At 41.8% G+C, this 23,425-nt stretch overlaps 1 protein-coding gene across 1 annotated transcript; it reads left to right on the top strand.

Moving 5' to 3' along the window:
* The first annotated feature begins 11,846 nt into the window (after positions 1 to 11,846).
* On the top strand, positions 11,847 to 12,842 carry LOC131080193 (olfactory receptor 10AC1-like). Its single transcript, XM_058018328.1, has one exon. It carries the CDS (start codon positions 11,847 to 11,849, stop codon positions 12,840 to 12,842), a length of 996 nt encoding a protein of 331 aa, XP_057874311.1.
* Positions 12,843 to 23,425: the final 10,583 nt, after the last annotated feature.

Genomic DNA, 23,425 nt, shown 5'->3' with positions numbered 1-23,425 from the left:
TAAGTTGATGTAGCTTTTTGGCTCCTCCTAAGAGAGGTACAAAGTGTAAAAAAGATATCTACTTCAGCAGCTCAGGGAGACAGGAGTCCCCTGAGTTTTTTCATGTTCCTAACTGATGTAACTGTGCTCTAAATAGAAGGGGATGTGATCAGGAAAGTCAAGGCACAGCTGGAACTTAATTTAGAAAGAATAATAATAAGGACTTTCATCAGTACATTGACCAGAAAAGGAAGATTAAACAAAATGTCGTGCCTCCCCCCAATAAATAAGACAGGAGAAATCATGACAACTGATAGGGAGAAGGCTGAGGTACTCAGCAATTTTTTTTTGCCTCAGTTCCCTCTTGCAACATCGCCAAAGCCCCTGAAACTCAAGACAGTGTGCCTCAAGACAGTACTGGGGGAATGAAGTCGCTCCCATCATCAGAAAAAATCAGGGTAAAGACCCAGTGAGGAACCTGAAAGTGGCATGGCTGAGAAGGATTTGGGAGTACTGGTGGATGAAAGGCTGGTCATGAGTTGACAATGAGCACTTGCAGCCCAGAAGCCAACTGTGTCCTGGGCTGCATCCAAAGCAGTGAGGCCAGCAGGTCATGGGGGTGACTCTGCCCCTGTGCTTGGCTCGAGAGAGACTCCACATGGAGTTCTGTGTCCAGCTCTGGAGTCCAGCACAGGAAAAATATGTACCTGTTGCAACCAGTCCAGAGGAGGGCCACAAAAATGGTTAGAGGTCTGGAACACTTCTGCTATGAAGAAAATCTGAGGGACTTGTGGTGGTTCTGCCTGGAGGAGCGAAGACTCTGGAGAAATCTTACTGGGACCTTTCAATATATGAAAAGGGTTTATAAGAAAGATAGAAAGAGACATTTTTATCATGACCTGTAGTGTCAGGACAAGGGGCAGTGGTTTTACACAGACAGAGAATACATTTAGATGGGATATACAGAAGACATATCTTTTACAATGGAGGTGGTGAAGCATGGGATCATGTTGCCCAGAGAAGCTGTGGATGCCCCATCCCTGGAAGTGCTCAAGCCCATGTTGGACGGAGCTTTGAGCAACCTGTTCTAGTGGAAGACGTCCCTGCCTATGGCAGAGGGTTGGAACTAGATGGTCTTTAAACCTCCCTTCCAACCCAAACCAAAGGGTAAAAATGTATCATAGAAGAAGGACAGAAAGTAAAAGGAAAGAACAGTAAAATTACACAAGCTCTTTTTTCTGTGGGGAAAGCTTCAGTTCCAGAGCTCTATTTTGGCCAAGTCACTTTTCAAGTGCATAGGGAGAGCTCAGGATGAGCAGGGTTCAGCCCCAGGAGCTCCTCAGCTCAGCTGCTGCAGCCCAGGCTGCAGGCTCTCTGTCCAGGGCTGCTCCTCCCAGTGCCACTGGCCAGGCTGCAGGGACAGCCCGTGCTGGGCTTGGCTGTGTGACCCAGGGACGGGCACCTGGGCACGGAAAGGACACGGCCACGGCCACGGCACCGGCTGGCACACACCAGGGGCTGCCCTCAGCCACCCACAGCTGACACCACCAGCACTCCCACAAAACAAGGAGAGACAGCCAAGGTCCTCATCTGAATGCAATGTAATTACAGCACTGCAGGGACATCAAGGACAGTGTATGCGTATTCTTGAGATACTTACCAGTTCTATGAGATACTTACCAGTTCTATTGCCATCCTCAGTTTGGTTTTGAGTTTTACTGGGGAGAAAATGCTGGTGTTTGGAGTTTTAAGTAAGATATTCTTTCAAAGCCATTCCTGGACTGAAGTGAATCTCACAAAACTACAGCACAACAGAGGAGACTGTTACTGGGTAGAGATGTAAATGCTGGCCTAATGTTGTCAGTACATCAAACATTACAGACACAGTTGACTACAAGGAAGTAATTCTGGTTTTGTTTTATTATCTGAATTTTCAGACTTAAGTTTTGTTCCTCGGTGTAGTGGAAAGCGCTTTTATCCCATTTTTCTGCCTGGATGTCAGCACACTGTTGAGACTATTGACCTTCCACCACAACAGGGTTGGCAAAATGAATGTTTTTCCACAATCTTTCTCCTCTAAAGAAGTACTCCAAGAGTCATGTAGCAGGCTTGGTCTGCTCCCACTTTTGACTAGAGCCTAATGTTCTGGGACGATGAAAAATCTCTATTACCAGTGACTTCACTCTTTTCAGGATGGCCTTGTGCCCTTTTTTCTTTCCTGGCATGTGCAACTAATTGACAAGCAGAGCTATATTTTCCATCTTGCATTCCACCTGCCATACAGGCATTTCCATTGCTCTACAGTCCTCAATTTTTGTGCACAAAGTGGATATTACGAAGTCTAATATGAACTCCTGAAAGGTAAAATCTGTAAGATGGTTGTTGCCTGGGAAAGCAACTGTGCTTCTGGGAATAGTCATAGAGCTTCCAAAATGAGATTTGTGGTTCTCCAAGCCATAGTACTGATTTCAGAAAAGATGGATATTTTTTTCTCTGTCTTGTGTAAAAGCTGAGTAAAACCTTAGTTTGGAGTATCTTAAAAAAAAGTTAAATTCTTAGACAAAACAATATGCATTACTTAATTCCAATTAAGTTGTTCTTCTGATTTTAGTGTCCATTGGTAGTGTTGAGAAACACATGTCAAGATTCCTATCTCAGTAAGCTACCTTATGCAACATTATTATTGTTCCAAATTTTGGGCAGCAAAAGGCTCCTCTTCTCATCAATGTCTAGAACAAATAAAATAAGTTTTTAAGAACATGCAAATATTGAAGAGTTTAATATAATATTTCCAGCTGGCATTTAAAACATTGATGAATTTTCATATCTGCAGCCCATTTGAACTGTCTGCTCTGGTACTCTGAAGATGTAACCTCTGTGAAGTTACATCTAGTAACCTCTGTGAAGCTACTCTTCCTTTATGCTGTGCTAAGAGGCTTTTTCCAACATTCTCTTGATGCACCGATCTTGTTTTTCCTCCTTCCAGTCCTATTTCCCTTTGCCACCCAACTTCCAGTCCCAAATACCAGGGGTTTATTGCAGCTCCATTAAACCAACAGTAATGGTCAGTAGCTGTAAATCACATCTCAGGGGATTCTGGTTGGAAATTCAAAAAATTTTTCACCAACAGGCAGCCCAGCAGTGGAAATGACATGCAGAGGGGTGAAGGAGTCTCCAGCCTTGGAGGCTCCCAGTAAGAAAAATCCATCATAACAGGACGCGGTGTTAGTGACACTCTGGCTCTGAGCAGGATGCTGGGTGTTCCAGGCTGGTTTCTTATGTTTCTATGACTCAGTGAAGGCCTTTTGTAGCACTGGAGAATGTTATGGAATCACATCCACTTGATGCAGTTCCATTACATTTCCCATTCATCAGCCCGAAAGAACTGCACAGTACTTAGCTTGGTTTGTTGCTCAGGCTGTCACAGGGTCTTCAGCCTGTATTCCCTAATCAGGGAAAATTATGTTTTGCTAATAAAAGAAAGTTGCTAAAATGAATATGGAGGAAGCTCTTCTCAGTGTCTGAATATAAAGGAAAAGGCATAAATATGCAGATCAGCTAGCATGTGCTCTAACAAGCAGCTTATTTCAGAATAAAAGCCTTTGCACCAAATAGATCCATGAGACTGGAAATCAAAAGGGGCATCAGAGGTATTAGGCTTTAGATCAGCCATCCAAGACCCAGATTTGTTGCACTGGTCAACCAACATGTAAATATGAGTGTGATCTCTTGATAACTCCAGGTGTGCCCACAGTTCCCCAGCCCAGGACAGGGTTCAGGACTCTGACAACTGAAGGGCATTTGCCAGCAGTAAAATACAGGTTGCCACACAAGAATGGAATGGAATGGAATGGAATGGAATGGAATGGAATGGAATGGAATAGAATAGAATAGAATAGAATAGAATAGAATAGAATAGAATAGAATAGAATAGAATAGAATAGAATAGAATAGAATAGAATAGAATAGAATAGAACATCCTGAGTTGGAAGGGACCCCACAAAGATCAAGTGCAACTTCTGGGATTTCCAGAGACCTCAGACAAGTATGAGTCCTCTCTACCATATCTTCACTGAGACTCACAGAAGTAGATAAGGGCCTAAGCTTTTTGTCCTTTGTGACCTACTGTCCTCCTCTTTCTCCTGTTCCTCCAAGCAGCTCATGATTCTGTTGTGCCATGTGATGTGTCCTTTCAGATAAGGGCTGTAGTCACCCAACAAGCACAATGAAAAAATTAAATATATGACATATCTATGGACAGGGATCCCTGCAGGCTGATAAGTCTCTCCCCTATCTCTAGCAGGTCCTCATGCAGAAAAGCTGTTTAAAGTTTTTCTCTCTTGCATTCACTTGTCTTGAAACTATTTCCTATAAATCTGTGTTCCTGGACATCTGGGCTCATAACATTTTACTGCATCTCATCCTGTATTCTGCAGTGGTGATGCAATGCTGGGCTTTGTACCAAGAATAGTTTGCTGAATTCTCACTGAGTTGTTTCAGTGTTTGCTTTAATGTTATGTAAGAATTTAGAGATGTTGTGAACACAAGAAAAAAAATAATAGAAGTAGATAATATGTACATCATTGTGTGAGACAATAAGTGGAAATGACGCTAAAGAATGCTGAAGGCAACAGCTGGATGGCTCTTTGACTGAGCACCTGCTCCCCTGCCATCCAGTCCAGCAAGCCACTGTATACATGTTTTCTAAAACATAGATTCTTTCCACAGTTAGGGACAGATTGCTCTTTTCTTTCACCTCCACTGACTTTCTTGAAACACAGCTTGAAACAAACTTGAGAGTTCAGTGCTAGAATGGATCCTACATCCCATCTGCAGTCTCTGACCACACATATTGACTGTATACCGCAGTTCTTCTGTCTAAACAAGCTCCAGTTCACCTGGAGTTTGTATATTCAGTCTGGGATGCTGGTTTCCAGAGTTTATTTTCTGAAATAAGCTTCTTCAGAAAAGCATGTTGGCCTAATAGTTATTTACCTCACTACTCTGAAAATGAGCTTTGGGTTTCTAAGTGACACAGATGAAAAATGTTATTCTAGATGACCAAACATGTGATGGGAGGAGGAGGATGAAATGAGTAGTAGCTGAGTACACTGGGGATGAAGTGTGTGCAGCATCAACTTGGGATGGTGTCTCCTGTGGAGAACTTCATAAGACAATGAGTTTTTCTGGCTTTTCTCCCAATGGCTGTAGGTGCATCAGAACAAATTAAGCAAAAACAAATGATGTCCCCAGGTGGAGTGTCTCAGTCACTGCCACCCCAAGGAAGAGCTCAGGTGAGACAATGCCTCATTTACCACTGCACAGGGAACAATAAATACATGATTTTTGGAAGACAACACCAGTGATTCTCAGCAAGGCCCCAGAGTGCTATCATCCCTGCCCCAAGAAGGGCTGAACACTGCTGATCTCCTTCAGAGACCATGGGAGATGCAGCTACTTTGTTTCTTTCCAGATGAGCCCTTCAGGCTGAAGGTAGTTAAACCCCAAACTTTTAATTGGATCCACAGAGACATCCACAAAGTTGTCCAAATGAATCTGAAAATTACTTCAGATACAAGAAGAAAACTTAGACCTGTCTTCAGAATATCAGTCTTTCCTACTACCTCACCTTCCTTCTTGTCTTAACTACTGGAGTTCTAGTTAATCTTTTCCAGGGCCTGTAGCCCTCATTTTCAGTCTGTCTTTTTCATTTTCACTTGCTGTTCTCAGGTAAAATATTTTCATCCTTTTATTCATGAATTCCTATTTTAGATTTGTCCTTTCCCTCTCTAGCTCTAAATGAGCTTTCTTCTAGTAACTCCATTTTATTCCAAATGAGAAAAGCTTGCATGTTTATGATACTATTAACTGATCCATACAAACTTTTTTTATTTAGCAGAGACACAGGACAATGCCTTTGGCTGGGTTAGACTATGAGTAAGTACAACCAGGTGAAAGAAATGCCCCACCCTTAACAAATCATGAGGAGTAGTTAGCTGCCAGGTTGCCTGCCCTTTTTTTGCAAAACTCTGTTTTGGTTGGTTTATGGTTCAGCATCTTTCCCAGACTGAGTTCCCAGGCACGGTTTATCAAGCCAAACAACAGAAACTCGAGGAGGGCAGCGTGATGATTTTCTCACCAAGGCAAACTGATGCCAGCCATCCTGCTGTTACCACCCCAGCCAGTTTCAGTTCCCGGTTTCCAGAAAGCTCTGAACATTGTGGGAATAAGGATACACTGCTCCTCCTAAAGCCTATGCCCAATTGTTTCAATGTCTTGCCTCTGTGGGAGACAACATTTCTTGACTCCTGTTTACTCAAGAATAGGGATCCCATACCGGTTAGAAAGTCTCTGTCAAGATGCTGTAATTTTCAGCCCTTGGCCCTGCTATGTTATCATCATAATCAGCCATAATGGATCCAAAAATGCACTTTCTCAAAAGATATTGGCATTTATTTTTATATTGCTACTCTTAACATTTTCATTTGAGCGAATCTTATATTTCATCAACCACCAAAACCAATTCAAGCAATCCACCTTAAAACTGCCTTAAGTTCTCAATCAAATAAGTCACCGTGACGTTTCTGAATAAGCTTCTGCAACTGAACATTCCTGCAGCAGAACATCAGTTGTGAAAAATCAGTGCAGATATGACAGCCAAAATCTTTGCTTTCTACAGCGCTAAGATACCCCCAGAGGATCAGTATCAGTGCGCTTTTGCATGCAAAGATCTGCAATCTTTCTTATCCTCATTATTCTCTTTTACCACGGGCTAGGTAGTTCGTGTTGCTTGAACATTGCTTGCAGCCTGCTGCAGAGCACCATTTCCCTGGCCATTGCTGGGACTGGCTGTCCCTCTCCTCCAGGTTTCCTGGTACCTCTCTCAGTTGTTTCCATTTTTCCCAGATTGCTCCACGTTACACTGAGCTTCCCAGTTTCTCTTGCTCTCTTTGGAGAAGGCCAGCAATTCAGGGGTGTGGAGAGGCAAGCCCAGTACTGGCCCTTTTTCTGAAGACCAAGGGGAATATCCTCTGAAGTATGTTGCAATTGCTGATAGAAGCTGATACCATGTGATTCACTAACCGTAGCTGGATTCCAAGAAACCCTTTATACAAATTCGGGCTAAGGCAGGCCAGTCCCAAAGCCTTGCAGGCACGTACTGAAAAAAAATCACACAGTCAAGAGTGTGGGGGAGGAGAGCAGGGCTGAACTCTGCAGCAAGGCAGAAAGTACAGCTCTGTAACATGCTGCAGACTCAAGACATGCAAACACTAATGCCAACGTGCAGCTTTTAATAATCTGTTATGAATTTGGCTGTAAGCTGATGCAATGGAAGTGCTGGGAACCTGAAAGGTGTGGGCTAGAGGAGGAAGTACAGAGTCGCTTTGACATGCATATTCTCATCCTCTGCTGCTTGTTGTTTGTCTGGTTGCTGTGTGTTCTGGCACTGGGCTGCACTGCTCACTCCAGCTAGCACTCCCCTCTTGGGGAGCCGTGTTTTGGAGGTAAGGTGTGGGAGTGTGTCGAAACGTTGCGGGGAGGTGTAAGTTGCATGTTAATAAATGATGGCTTATCTGCACACACACAGACTGAAACAGTAATTTGCCTGATTTATTTCAGTATAAGGCTGGGCACTATGGTAAAAAAAAAAATTAGTGCATATAACTGCTGACTGTGTGGTATTGGTTACTGGGTACGTGCTGACTCACCTCAGTTCACCTCCAGTCCAGCAGGAGGAAAGGGCCATCTGAAGATGAGAAAGCTGGAATAGACTTGTCAAAGTAGTTCCTGATAATTATTTTGCATTGTTACTGAGGCAGCAGACTTTCTCCTGCAGTTTGGGTCAGAGAAGAGGACAAAGTAAGAAATAGCACCAGAGCCCCTGAATTTTATTTTGTAACACAAAGATAAACTCTACATGAGTTAATCAGCTGGTGTCCTGAAATTCTGACAGAGTTTACTAGAGGGAGCAGTCTTACTCTGCAAAGCATTTGACTAAAATAGATTTCACTGTAAAGATTTCCTTCCATTTATAATCCACCCAACTTGCTAGGTGTAATTAGAAAATAACCAGCACCTCGATTTTGCTCCTGTTACAGCTGCACAGACAACGTGTCACCGAGAGAGGCTTCAGGGTGGCTGTTTTGTTCAGTATTGTACAACAGTGCCTAGAATTCAAGACAGATTCAGAATTCAGTTTTGTAAATGCTCTAAAAACATTCTGTGCCCTGAATTATTTGCAGAACCTTAAACAATAAGAAGGGTAAGGAAAAGAGTTGAAATGAAAAAAAAATAATTTGAAAGTTAAGGAAGTGACTCGAGAACCTAAAGACTTCACTGTCATAGCTGTAATTCCAATAAGTTAAATGATTTAAATAGATTTAAATGGTTTAAAATAGAGAAAAAAACCTTAAGTACAAATTTGCCAGTTCCAGATGTGGCTACATGTGTGACAGATAAAGAGGCATAATCACCTTCCTTCACCTGTTGGACACATTCTTACTATTGCAGCCCAATAAGTGGTTGTACTTTGTTGCCTTTTCCTGGCTCCTGTTTCTTGCTGTCCACTGGAAGCCCCAGTTCTTTTCCCAGCACAATTACTCTCAGACTGGATTGATGTATGAGGCAGTTTTGTATCAAAATGACTATGCCACATAGATAAAATATGAGACAAGAATATTTTGAAAGGATTCCTTCTAAACCAGGTCCTGTGAAAAATCTTGAGGTACCATATTTACATGTTTCTACCAAGCAGATTCATTTTAGCAGTCAAAAATCTTGACTTTTCTTCTCTTTTCTACTCACATAAGGCTACAGAACTCTTTCATTATCTCAGTGTAAGTGGCCAGGAATGAATGTAACCGTGGCAATAAAAATAAATTGGGCTCAAATAATCTCAGTCCAACCAACTGCTGAATGGTGATTTCATCTGAGCCAGTTAGAAATAGTGGGTCACCAGAACTGGTGAAAACTCCACACACAAATGTGTTTAAAGTGTTTATATCTGTTTAGCTTTGCCTCTAAGTGTTAGTTTGGTTTAAACTTAGTTAAAGACCCATAGCTTTATCTTTATTTAAGAAGAGCAGCAATGCATTTTGTTACTTAAACATTGCCATGCCACATACAAAACAGCCCCATCAATAATCAGCTACTTTTAATTGCTTCAGTGAAGAGAACAAGGGAGGATGGTGCCGCAGCTCTGCCATCCTCTGAAGATGTAATTACATCCTACTGCTCATTTACAGAAAAACTGAACCCCCCCTTTCTTGGGAGGAATGGAACGGCCTGCCCTTGGTGCAGGGAGGAGGCAGCAGGAGGACAGAATTCTGTGTCATATGGCATATAAGGAGCTGGGTCCTGCAGAGAAGAGAGGATGGCCATGAGAGGCTGAAAGGAAACGTTGGCTCTAGGGGCACCCACAGCCAGAGGGAGCCCAGACTGAAAAAGAAAATGAATCTCAGCCCAGATTGAACAGCACACATCATCAAGAGGAAGAAGTCTCTATTTTCTTACCTTTTAACCCAGAGAAGGTATGTTGCCACTGAAGCAAACAGCTCCAAACTAAAGGAAGGGAGTCCCGTGTTTCTTCCCCACTTCTTAGCCTTGTTGTGTTTAGTAGAATCCTCTTAAAGTCTCAGCACGTGGAGTGAGGGGAGCCCCAGCTGGTCCTCAGTGACTCAGTCCACAGCCATGTACCAACCCATTACTCCTGTTTTCAGTGAATACCTTCTACTTGCATAGAGTGTGAAAGATTTACAGCCAGACTGCTTAGAACTGCTTTTGGAGAGGTCTTGCAGCAGCAAAACGTAGATGTAGGAGATAACCATGGGTTTATAACTGCTGGAAACTGTGTCCAGCAGGAGTATATTTACTTGCTTTTGCAGGATTGCTGCTCTCTCTGTGTTCTCTAAAGAGCTCCTTGGTCTTCACCGACTATCCACTATTTTTTGGTCTTGGAGTTTATGGTAGTTTCTTCCTAGCTTGTTAATTTTGTTGACTTGTGCTCTGAGGCAGACTGATTAAATTCCTAGTTTTGCACCTGAGGTAATATAATTGTGGGTATTTTGTGGGTATGTTTACCTGAGTCCCCAGATGTTTTGAATGCTGCTGAGATACTGAATCACAAGGAAACCTTGGGGCAAAAAAAAAATAAAAAGGCAAAGGCCTGTAGGCTTTAAGCAGATTCACCTCCTCAATTGTACTGATTATTTTTTCTGGAGTTTTTTGAAACATCTATTTCCAGGAAAATCTCATCCCCACTAATAGCTTTTCCACCAATTTTACATTCCTTCTATTAGTCTTTGATGATATTTCATGTAGTTTTCCAATTTGTTTTACACTTAAATATTGCTGGGATTTTTATATGAGCAGAAGTCTTCAAGGAATCTCCGATTTTATTTATGTTTTATGGCAAAGTGTAGAAAGAGTTGAAATTATTGCTTGTAGTTAATACTGTATTGATGAACATAAGAGCAATGAACTCTGTTCAACCATGACCAGTATATATAATTTATTTTTGTTTGTCTCTCTACCTTCTTATCTTTCCTAAATTTTCCAGCTTTAATAGCTTTGTATCACTCCACTTTCCTAGGAAATTTCTATTCTTCCTGTGAAAAGCAAGATCTCAGTCTCCAAGTCCAGGATATTAGCATTGTGTTTTCCTTAAAAAACTGTTACAGAGTATGTATGTTGCCATGGACATCTTTGGTGTAGGGGACTGCAGAAGTGCTGTGAATAGAGAATTAACAGGTCTGCCTAGGAGTAGAAGCACAAGGAACAGCAGCAGCTTCTGTGAGACCTAGGAGCTGATGGTTGTTAAGACCCAAACACGTCTGTCTGCAGCTTCTTAGGACACGCAGATCAGGAGGGAGAGTCCAATGAAGACTCTCAAAAGCAGGACAGCTCAGTCAGACTAATCAGTGCCAACTTCTAAAGGATACCTAATGCATGTTCAAAACCTGCACTTGGTCACAAATCTCAGAATAATTCAGAAGTGATGAAGACCCAACAACTGACAGTCTTTGTCACCAGTGTCATGACAAAGAATCCTAGGCTGATTGTTTGGGCACAAGAGCCTTGGTAGTTGTGAGAATATGGGTCTGAGATTGTGCTGAATGTGGCTGAGTGAAATCAGGTTTGAAGTTTGGGTTTTTGTTTTTAAATGAATTGCCCCCCCTTACCCAATAAGCTTTACTACTGTGAAAAATGCCAATCACTTGTTTTTAAAATTTTAAAAGTTTAATAAGTAATAAAATGATTATTAAAATAGTAATACAATTAGAGTAATAATAATTTGGACAATTTAAATTACGATGAGACAACAGAGACAAAGAGTTATGGGCCCGAAAAAGGACACTCGTTAACAGAGGATTAACCCTTAAAAACAACAGCCTGTTGCATATTCATACACCTCATACATGATGCATAAATTCCATTCAAACACAGGATTCTGTCTGGTCATCCTCAACTTGTTCCTCATAATCCTAATGGTGCTTTCAAGCCTGAGCAAGGTGGGAAGAAGTTCATTTCTTCTGATACGATAGCAATAAATTCTTTTTCTCTGAAAGATTTAGGTGTCCTGTGACTGCTATCTTGCTGTGAGTCCTTTCTTTAAAAAAGTATCTTACATTGCATAGTTTCTATTTTACATTTTGCTATAACCTAAAACTATATTTAGCACACTACTTAAGAGAATTAATACAGCATAACTTTCTAACACAACACATTTTAATATTTGTGAAAAGCCAATCATAAAATATGCATTTTTCACACTACGCTGGTTCTACAGTAATGCAGCATTATTTCCTATCTGGAATTGATTGCCAGGCATCGAATTCACCTGTTTCCCTTCTGTTTCCCTCCTGCAGATGCCATGCGAAGGCTGCATGGAGAGGGACAATGTGAGCAGTGGCGCAACCATGGAGTTCATCCTGCTCGGCTTCTCTGAGCTGCTCCATCTGCGGGTCCTGCTCTTCTTTACCTTCCTCATTGTTCATTTGGTCACACTGGCAGGGAATATGATGATCTTCATAGCGGTGGTGATGGAGCCCTCACGTCCCCCCATGCTTTTCTTCCTCGGCCAACTCTCTGCTGTGGAGCTGTGCTACACTTTAGTCATCGTGCCCAAGGCGCTGCTCAGCCTGGCAGTGGGTGGCAGCCCCATCTCCATGCCGGGCTGTGCTGCACAGATGCACTTCTTTGTGGCCCTTGGCGGCGCCGAGTGCTTCCTGCTGGCAGCCATGGCCTACGACCGCTACGTGGCCGTCTGCCAGCCCCTGCGCTACGCGGCCCTCATGGGCGAGGGGCTGTGCCTGCGCCTGGCTCTGGCCTGCGCCCTGGGAGCCTTCCCTGTGGCCCTGGGCCTGACGGTGGCCGTGTTCCGCCTGCCCTTCTGTCAGCCCCGCCGCATCGACCACTTCTTCTGCGACGTGCCCGCCGTGCTGCACCTGGCCTGCGCGCAGGGCTACGCCGCAGAGCTGGCCCTGCTGGCGGCCTGCGTGCTCCTCCTGCTGCTCCCCTTCCTGCTGATCCTGGCCTCGTACCTCTGCATTGCTGTGGCTCTGTTAGGTGTCACCTCCCCGGTGGGAAGGGGCAAGGCCTTTTCCACCTGCATTTCGCACCTGGCCATCACCTTACTGCACTATGGCTGTGCCACCTTCATCTATATTCGTCCCAAGTCCAGTTACTCACCGGCTCGGGACAAGGTGGTGTCTCTGGTCTACACCAACGTTACTCCTTTAATGTATCCCCTCATTTATAGCCTGAGGAACAAGGAAATCAGAGGGATCCTCAGGAAAATGCTGAGGAGAAAGAAAATAGGTGAACTGGGATACTATCAGAGTTGTGATGTGTGTGTGTGGTAAATTTTAGTAGAGCAAACACATTCTTGTTGGGAAAAAGCCCCATAACCAGATCACCATAGACTTCACTAAGGCAAATATCCAGGCAGAATTCTACATGCATCACTACATTTATGAGAAAAAGATATCTCTGCTCAAAAAAATCCCCAACATAACAGTTGATCTAAAGGAAAATGTTTTAGTGAGTTGTGAGCATGAAGAGCTTTGATCAATCACTGGTCTCGCTTCTCTGATCACATACATATTCAGGCTTACATTCATAGTCATGCCAGCACAATTAGAAGATCAACACAAAAGTTTTTAAAGCTAATAAATCAATATTAAAGTATTGGTTTTGTTATTTTTCTATCAAGATGACAGCAGAAATTGGGTAGTCCAGTACAAATTTTAGCCTGGTAAGTTTACCAGCACAATAAATCTGTAGGGCTTAAAGGAAGGTTAGAAGAAGAAAGACCATGGCTAGAAAAAAGGGTAAAATAGCTGTGGTTTTCTCCAAATTTAATAGAAGCCTGCACTCTGGCATCCCATGACAAATGGAAAGATTGTTAGTGTAAACTCATCTAACCTTGAATTATTCTACATATTGAAAGTTCAAATGCCAACAGTCTAACAAGAGTATGACTTTGCTATGTTAGTTTTGCAGGAAGCAAAACATATTTCCTTGTATTGGGAGATGCTTTAGGTTTGGATTGTTCCTATGGCAACACAAAGGCTAAGATACTTGTTTTATCATGTGACTTTCACCACCAAAGACTGCATCATATAAATATGAATGCCTGGGGAGTGTTGAGATCTGTAATTGTAAAAGTAATAATACTGCTGCCACAGTTACTGCAATTTCTTCAGCAAAACCAGTGAGAGTTACAGCAGACTGCAGCAGACATAAGAATCTCAAAGTTGCAAAGCGGTGCTATTTTATGATTTTCCTATGTGTAGGAGGAACAGGATGATTCAGACAAATTAGAGAAGATCAATTTTGGCCAGGAAGAGGGGGGGAAAGAACCAACTTAATTATTTTATTTAATACTTCCCTCCCCCATGTCTCTTTAAAGGCTGTAGAGACACCATGATTCAGAACCCACCTCTTACACAGAAAATAGTTGAGAAAAAAATTAAAATGTTTGCTTCTGTTCCTCTGTCTCATCCAAAGGAATTTCAGCACCCCAGCTGCCCTCAACTCTCTCGCTGGGCAGATTGAGAAAGCAGAGTGGTATTTGCTTTCTCTGGGCTACAATCATTAAAAATTATGGTAAGTGGATTTGACAAATGTAAGAAATTGGCACTGTAACTAAGGAAGTTAACTTGGAGCCTTCTGACAAAAGAGAAATGTGGAATTTAAAACTGACATTAAAAGCTGTCTTCAAGATCAGAGTCTAGCCTGCCTAAAACATTAACACAGAATATTGGCTCTCAAGTCAATGAATACCTAATTACTCTGTGGGCAAACACTTAGCTGCATTATTTAAAATTATCAAAGTTGCAGTGAACATTTTAATCACCTGCCAGCTCTTCCAAAAAGTGAGAAGGAGAGGGTCTCAATGAGAGAACACTATGTACTAATAGAGAAGTACTTCAGAATTACATTAGAGAAGTACTTTGAATCAAATACTATTAAGTAACTGTAATGAGCACAAGCAGAATAGGAAGCATCAATTCTAAATCCTGTCAAGTCAAATCAAGCTTTGAAGTCAATCCTGCTGCAAGCAGTTGGCTGGACTTGAGGCGGCCAGAGGTCCTTCCTGAGATTAGCACAACTTTGCATCAGAGGTTTCTGACCTGCCTTCTGTCCAAATGCCTGGCAATAAAACTGAAGGACAGACAGACACTGAGGTTTATGACACGGTTCAAAGCCTTGGTAGAGGCCCTCACATATTTCTGGCAGCTGTGGGTGTGGGATAGCAGAGAGATAACTGTGACCTGCTGTGGGAAGATAGCAGGGCTGTCCCCTGAAGCAGGAAGTTCCTCACCAACCACTGCAGAACAGAGGTACCTGGACAGACCTCTCCTCACCCCAAGGATACAGATGATGCCTTTGGAAGGGATGAAATGACCTAAACAGCAGTCAGGCTAGACTCCCAGCCTGAGATACATGTGGGAAGTACGACAAGCAGTGGAGGCTTTCTGAGAAGACGCTTTCTCTACCTAATGTTCTTGCAGATGAACAGAGTGAGGAGATATCCCAGAGCCCAAGACCATCTTCACCAGTGTTCCCACACCCACTAGTCCAAGACTAGCCCCATCAGTATTCCCACACTCGTTCACAGCACCCTTTCTCCTCAACCCTTGCCAGCTGTGTTGTGCACTGTACAGATATGTAGAGAGTATGAGGTAAGAGCAGCAGCAATGTATCAGAGGTATCACAACCATTTCCTTTCTAAAATGTTATCTTTTAATTGACTGGACCTGCCTGAGGTCCCTTTCCACTCAACAAGTGGCTGTTTCAATCCTGTTGACTCAGCACACTGTGTGCTGAGAGCTGGAGAGTGCTCAAGTGAAGTAAGGCAGCACCATCCCTGATGTAGGCATGAGCACAGAATAATAATTTTTAAAAGGTAATTTCTAAGCTATTTTCAGACCTTCATAGGGAACAGCAGGATTCAGCTAGGCAGAGCAGATTATGACAAATGCACATTCCACCTCCAAACAAAGATGGGTATGGAAAAGATTTTTCCATGGGTGCTGTAGTTTTTTGGGTTGGGTAGAGATTCAAGAGTCCCCAGTGAATGAGTACAGCTGGGTACCTGCATTTCACAAATGGTCTTGTCCATTCTTGGAAGAGGAGTGCTTGCATTCCCAAATTTGCTGAGACCTGAGATCTGGCGAACATAGATGTCATGAAGTTTTCCAGTGAAACCAATTAGGACATCACTAAGAATCACTTTATGGTTTACACAGCCATACAAACAGAGTATTCACCCTTGCAATTAATTTCATAAAGGCGGCCCTGAGCAAGCACTGTGTAAGAACACAGATCTTATCAGTGGTGCAGCACCAGAGCCCAGCCTGTAAGAGTTCAACCTGAAAGATCACATCAGTGATCAGCTGTCCACGTTCTCAAAAATGAAGAGAGTTTGGAGGATGATGGCCCAGATTTGGGCATTCAGGATGCTCTAAGTCCAGCACCTTGAATGGTACATGCCACTGAAAGGTTCCTCCACTTAAGGGGATACTTCAAGGTTCATCCCTTGAGAACTCCTGCCAGTACCAGACATTCTGGGAGGATACAAGTGAAACCTCCCTTTCAGTATAGAGAGAAACCAGACAAAAATGCTTTGGTGTTTTTTGTTTGTTTGTTTTTGTTTGGTTGGGGTTTTTTTGTTTCATTATGGGGGGTTTTTTGCACACATTATGCTTTGCTGGCAAGCCAGGTAAGACGTTTCCTAAAAGTTGTTCCTATAAATAATCAATCTCCTAAAAGAAATAAATGTACTTGCATTAAAAGAATATCCTTATTTTCCTAGGAGTATAAATACAAAAAGTTTATCTAGGGGATTTGTTTCTGTTATGGGTAAGGAAAGTTGAAAACTTGGCAAAAGTCCAGTTTTAAGAGCTAGGAAGACATTTCAGTGTATTTATTTTCCCTTGACAAAGACATGTTATAACATTCTGTCTGTTTTGGCTTACATGGAAAGTGAGTCCACCAGCCTTTCTTTCTTTCTTTCTTTCTTTCTTTCTTTCTTTCTTTCTTTCTTTCTTTCTTTCTTTCTTTTCTTTCTTTCTTTCTTTCTTTCTTTCTTTCTTTCTTTCTTTCTTCTTTCTTTCTTCCTTTCTTCCTTCCTTTCTTCCTTCCTTTCTTCCTTCCTTCCTTCCTTCCTTCCTTCCTTCCTTCCTTCCTTCCTTCCTTCCTTCCTTCCTTCCTTCCTTCCTTCCTTCCTTCCTTCCTTCCTTCCTTCCTTCCTTCCTTCCTTCCTTCCTTCCTTCCTTCCTTCCTTCCTTCCTTCCTTCCTTCCTTCCTTCCTTCCTTCCTTCCTTCCTTCCTTCCTTCCTTCCTTCCTTCCTTCCTTCCTTCCTTCCTTCCTTCCTTCCTTCCTTCCTTCCTTCCTTCCTTCCTTCCTTCCTTCCTTCCTTCCTTCCTTCCTTCCTTCCTTCCTTCCTTCCTTCCTTCCTTCCTTCCTTCCTTCCTTCCTTCCTTCCTTCCTTCCTTCCTTCCTTCCTTCCTTCCTTCCTTCCTTCCTTCCTTCCTTCCTTCCTTCCTTCCTTCCTTCCTTCCTTTCCTTCCTTCCTTCCTTCCTTCCTTCCTTCCTTCTCCTTTCTTCCTTTCTTCTTTCTTCCTTTCTTTCTTTCTTCTTTCTTTCTTTCTTCTTTCTTTCTTTCTTTCTTTCTTTCTTTCTCTTTCTTTCTTTCTTTCTTTCTTTCTTTCTTTCTTCTCTTTCTTTCTTTCTTTCTTCTTTCTTTCTTTCTTTCTTTCTTTCTTCTTTCTTTCTTTCTTTCTTTCTTTCCTTTCTTTCTTTCTTCTTTCTTTCTTTCTTTCTTTCTTTCCCATTCCTTAAAAGCTTAGAAAACCTGCAAATAATCCTATATTTACCCAAATAGAAGTTTTTTATCCTTTGATCTGAAGCAGAAAGGTGAAATTAATACAGCTATTTACGATAATGGAGTTGTAAAATGAAATGGTATGGGCTTAGTAGTAAACCTAGAAAATAGATGTTAATATCATGAGGGTGAAAAGTTGTCAAAGATTTTCTTTATTAAGAAAAAGCTTCTGTTTTTGAAGTTTATTATGAACATGCCAAAGGAGCAATATTTAGTGTTATTACTTTACTATTAGCATATTTTACTATTATAAAGGCTAGAATGCTATAGGAATTTCTCCTGCAGATATTTATAGATAGAAGATTTACAAAAGAAGAGAGATGAGTCCTTTCTGATATTGTTTTTTACTATTATATGAAATTATGTATTCAGCATATAAAATCTGATAGGTTCTATATGATATAAAACAAATATAGTCCACACCCCCATAAACAAGCTAATATTGGGAATTAAATATACTTCAATAATCTGCCATTTCTCCACAGAATTAAACATTTCTACAAGCTTTTGATTTATCAACTTGGCTGTTGCACAAGCCTTCAGTTTCCTTTAATGGATTGTTTCAGGAAGCAACCAGGAACATAGACAAAACTAATCAGGAGACCAAAGTGGAGCTGAAGAATGAGGTGAAGCTCCTGCCAGCTGGTTGGTTTCAGAATTAGTTTCACCTTGCCCTACAAGTACCTCCACATCAAAAAGCTGACAGAAGGTGTTATTAATAATTCCAGCAGTGTATCCCTAACCTAAAGCTCTTGGCTCTAAAGATCCTATTGTGCTCAGTTGTCTTCAAGCAAGTCCAGAGAAAAGAGAATGGGAAGATCGATACCCACCCAGTGTGTACCTTTGGTTTTACCTGCATAAGTGCAAGAGTATGAGACAGTCTGGTTTTACAAATCGGTATGTAAAGATGTAAGACGGTCTGGTTCTACAAATTGGCATGTAAAGTTGAGGGAAGACCTGATGGCTCAGCAGCATATGGCCTCTAGCCTAGTCACTGCTGAAAATCAGGTCTCCTAAAATCTCTGCAGTGTTTCATTGTGGTTTTGCTGTACAGTTGCTCTCAGCATTCATTTCAGTTTTCATGTTTTGATTTAATTAATGAGTTCAAGTTTCAAAAAATCAAGTGGGAGGCTGAACTGAGAATAGAGTTGGCAGTGAGTCGGGAAGATGTTAACACGTTCACTGCCCTCTTTCCACCTGCAAGGTGTCTGCTTCAAATACCTTCTTCTGGTGTCCACCTTGAGACCTCTCAGGGAGAATGCTGCTTGCTAACACAGTGAACAGTGGAAACTATTTCATTTCTGCACTGGACAGCAACTCTTCAACATCAGGATCGAGCTACAACAGCAACAAATATGGGCAAGCTTATTGTGTTTAGATTGTGGAGGCTACTGTAATTTGTTAAGAAGAGGACTATAAAAATATCTTGAAAAAACATATTAGAAATAGACATAAAAGCTTTAAAATATTTGTTGTAAACTCCCAGGAAAAGAAAATATTTATTAACTCACACATTCACCTGCAAGAGCAGAAAAAATAAATTTTAAATCACACTATCTAAGTGACTAATGGTTTGGTTTTTATTGTATATTAGAAAAGCCTTTTCAGTGTCAGTGAGATATTTCCATGCTTGAACATAATTAATCCAAGAGTGGGGAAGAACAGCTGGAAAACATGAAGAAATTACAAATTACAGAGAGGTATGTGTTTGCCATGCAGAGGTTACCATTGTTAAAATTTGAGTTTTGATTCAGCTACTAAAAATATTATAATCTATACTTTTCTATAATGTAGTGGAATAAGTCATCAGCATTTCTCTACTAGAAATAAGTAATCAGTCATTTCTCTACCAGAAATCAAATTTATCTGGGTCAGATTTTATGTTTTTCACACATATTCTGTTGTGTTAGTAATGCTCAAAGAGAAACTGAATCCTCTCATGAAATCTTAATGCCACCAAGATGAATAAATATCTTTAAAGGTGCCCAAGAAGAATGTGCTCTCAAAGAGAAGTGTTAAGTGTAGAACTGCACTTTTTGGATTTCTAATTATATAACGTGCTGCAATAGTATAATAGAAAGTAACTAACTCTTGTGACACAGATTTGTACCACTTAGGGAAGTTTTATGATTAGGAGAATGAATCAGATTCTATTATGACTTGGTTTTCCTTGGTTTCCTCCTGTCTATACAAAAAGTCACACCTCAGCCCAGGCGAAGCCCCGTTTGGCCGCTCTCCCGGACACATCTGGGGCTCCACAGCCGCTGGACCACGAGGGGGAGCAGAGCTGGGTTAACACGGCAAGAGAGTTATCTCAGGTGATTGCTGCGGAGAAGCAAGGTCCTCCCCCTCATTTGCAGGATGGAGTAATAATTTAACTGAGCCCTGTTTTGCAAGCCAAATAAGAGCATGGCAGACCATGGCAGGATAAGCTTATCCAGAGACAAAAGCCAGCAAGCTTGCAGTTCAGGCAGCAGTGCAAACACACTTCCCTGCCTGATCAGGTGTTCAGCCAGGGCATCAGCAGGTGGAGAAACACCTATTAGTGTGTGGCTGATGATCAAGTAAGTGGAATTTTATTCAGGAATATTGTCTTCTTCTAGTTCATCTACTGTATGACATTTCAGTAAGGGGAATATATATTTGGGAAGCTACCCTCCTGTTTTGACTGCAGCCCAAGTAAGGAACTGTCTACATTCCTGGTGGAAGAAGATGTGATTGCTCATCCACCAATGATGAACTGAACGAGCAAAAGATTGATGTGGGGAGGGATGGCTGGAGGTCTTTAGCCCAAATACCGGCTCACTGCAGGGTTAACACCAAAACTATGTCAGGTTGTTCAGGGCCTTTCAGGCAAAGCTGGTACATCTCCAAGGGTGTTTATCTCACATATGTGAGGAAGAACAAGGGAGTGTCCCCTGCTTCTTCTGTGTATGAAAACTCAGATCTACGCCTTGTCTCTATCAGCTTCATTCCTACCCTTGCCCTTGTTCTTCTTCGCAAGGGAGAAAGATAACCAGCTTGACTACTTGTGCAGTCAGATCCTCAGGTCTGTAACACAGGGGTGGCTGCTCTGTGATCCAGAGGAGCTACTTGTGCTTCCTCATAGGAGTTTAAAATATCTATTTAAAACAAAATCTGAGTTTCTGAATGCAAAATGTCTGTATACAAAACTAATTTAACAGCTTAAACCACTAAATGGTAGGAGGTCTGTTTTCTGCAGAAAAACAGTCTGAAGTCAGCTGTTTGAAATATTCCAAGATAATTGCTGGTGGAGTAGAGCCAGAAAACCTTCTAAGATAAACATGAAAACACTAGAATATTTAACTGTGGTCATGCAGGTGAGAATAAGGGACAGAAAGCACAATTTTTTATACAGGGAATTAGACATTCATACATAGCATATCTTAGGCTCTACAGAGCTGTCATCATAGATTATTTCTAGAGTTGTAGAAATAGTGGATAAAAGGAGTGAATCAGAGACTACAGAACAAGAGCAAGTTCCCCCTTCAGAATGAAATGGGGCTTGTTGCAAAATGGATTTGAGGCCTCTGGGGGCCCTATACATCTATGTTACTATGATACCTTACTGAAAGCCTGTTCAGGATGCAGAGATTCAAGTTATCAGTACCAAAGGGATGCTTTGATAATTAGGGAAGTCATATCAAGTGAGAAACTCCAAAGATTATTTCTAATAATCTTAGGTTCTGTTTCATTCATCATCTGTAAGGACATTTAACAGCACAATGGTGAAACTCGTTCTAAAACATGAGGAGCAGCAAACACAGTAAACAATTTGTAAGAATCATATGAGACAGTTCTGTCTGAACTGCAGTTCAAAAGAAGCACGTCCCAACTCAGCCTTGGGAGTGCCCTTTGACTTTCCAACAGCACATCAAAACAAGACCTGGTGCACAGCCTTCCTCCTCACTTCCCTCACCGCAAGCCCACATAGCTGTAGGAGGAAAGCCCAGGTGTGTTGTGTGGTGATATTTTCCAGCTGGATACCTAATCACAGCGATACTCAAAACAAGATTCTGGGGAATGGAAGGAAAAAATGTGCCCTGCAATTCAGAAATACTCAGAGGGCCAAGAAAGAGACAATGAGAATCAGCCCAAAGACATGCCGAGAGTGAGCTGAAAAGACACAGTTACCTTCTTAACACAAGATGCATGCCAGAGATGGGATGCTCACTGGGAAGCCATGAGAGTGAGAGGCTGTGGAGATGTAAATTATAGAATCATAGAATATGATTGTAAACAAGACATAAAAAGACTTTTTAAATTAAGCTCTTTCAGTTTTGCTTATTTGTTGTTTGTTTGGGATTTGTTTGTTTTAGTTGTTTGGTGGTGGTGGTTTTGTTTGTGTTTTTTTTACAGTCAGAGAATTAATTTTGCCCAACGATTTCCAAAGACAAAATCCAAGCTTGTGATGCACAAACAGAATAACAATGTCAATGAAATACTGAGTATGAAAATGCACGTGTGGTACTCACTCTTCTGGCTACAGCCTCTGTGTATATTCCCTCTTTTTCCCTTTGGATCTGCATTTTGGGGCAGAGGACACAAGGGAAAGCAATCTTGCAGAGCTTTTACAGGTATCAGCAAAGTTCTATGCATTTTGTGTTTTTACTTCTGTCTGCTCCCACTTGTTTATAAATTTTCTTCAGGTCCTGATCCTGCTGAAACATTATACTGTATTTTGTTTCACTATCATTATACACATTCTGACTGTGAGCTACACTAGGTGATCTCCAATCTGAAAAAACACAAAGCAATAAATACGATTTCTGACCACCATTATCTGGAAAACCCCAATTGCTGATCCCCATCTGGCCACACTATGAGGGGGAGAAAAAGAAAGGATTTTTTTTTTAGGCCACGTTCCCCAGTAAGTCCTAGTAAATTGCTTCCTGCCCAGTCCTTAGATCAAATGTTCTGAGTATCTGCACACCAATGAAATGGAGATAGAGCCTCCCAAGGATCTTCACTCCAGAACTTGTTACTTCTGGGATTTTACAGATGCAAACTCTGTTAGCCCTGAGGAGACCAATGTCAGGCCTCAACACTGAATTTTTTTTTTTTTTTTTCTGAAGAAGGACATGAGCTCCTGGCCTGCCCTAGAGCCTTATCCTCCAGTTGCAAATGGTTCTTCCCCATTTCACATCTATTTAGGCCTTGCCTATGTCATCCCATCACAGACAAGTTAGCTGTGGGTCTGTCTGCCCCACTGCTACATCACAGACTGAAGAAGGCACAGAACTGTCCAAATTAAGCCCTAAATGGACACATTCTCCCACCACAAACTCAAGGTATGGGTTGCAGACCAAAAAATCTTACATGACTCCTGAAATGGGAGTCTTTCAATTGTGGGGGGAAACATAGGCATAAAAGTTTGGGACTTAGCACTGTGGACTGATAAAGAGAACTTCAGACAGGATTTAACTGTAACAAATTTAAGGTACAACTACTCTGAATGCCATTTACATTTGAATTATTTGCAGCTATATTTTACTTCATGTGCTACATAAAATTTAAAGCTTAGTATTGTAACCATTTGTTCTGAAATTTCTCTTGCCTATGTTCAGACATCTTGGGATAGATCTTGCTTTCTCAAGATGTATGAGAACCACAGGATTCACTGAAAGATTAAATGCAAGGGCCCTCAGAGAGTCCACACTCCCAAATGCTGCCCAGAGCAGGGCTGACTCCAGAGATGGTTATGTTGTTCATGGCTGTGTCCTGGCAAATCTGGAACATCTCCAAGGGTGGAGATCCCCCAGCCTCTCTAAGCAACCTGACAAGGTCCTTTCTTTAGCCTTCCCTGGGGAGGAGGAGGAAGAGAGCAGGAGGAATGCAGCCGTACAGCAAATGTAAGTGCAATAATACCATCTGTTTTTTACAGGGAGGGGCGTAATAGCTGTGTATAGGTGGGAGTTACATCCTTGATGAATGCCAGAAGAGACAGAACAAAGGCAAGTTCTTTCATATTTACGTCCCTCAGGAAGAAAACTAAAAGTCCCATGAGGTCTTCTTACACAGAGAAAGAATCC

The sequence above is a fragment of the Melospiza georgiana genome, chromosome 2, assembly GCF_028018845.1.
Source record: "Melospiza georgiana isolate bMelGeo1 chromosome 2, bMelGeo1.pri, whole genome shotgun sequence".
In the NCBI taxonomy this organism is placed as follows: domain Eukaryota; kingdom Metazoa; phylum Chordata; class Aves; order Passeriformes; family Passerellidae; genus Melospiza; species Melospiza georgiana.
The sequence above is the reverse complement of the archived record's forward strand: the minus strand, read 5'-3'. Positions and strand labels throughout refer to the sequence as shown.

Excerpts from the sequence above, each read along its gene's own strand:
- LOC131080193 (XM_058018328.1), top strand. The coding sequence starts at position 11,847 with ATGCCATGCGAAGGCTGCATGGAGAGGGACAATGTGAGCAGTGGCGCA.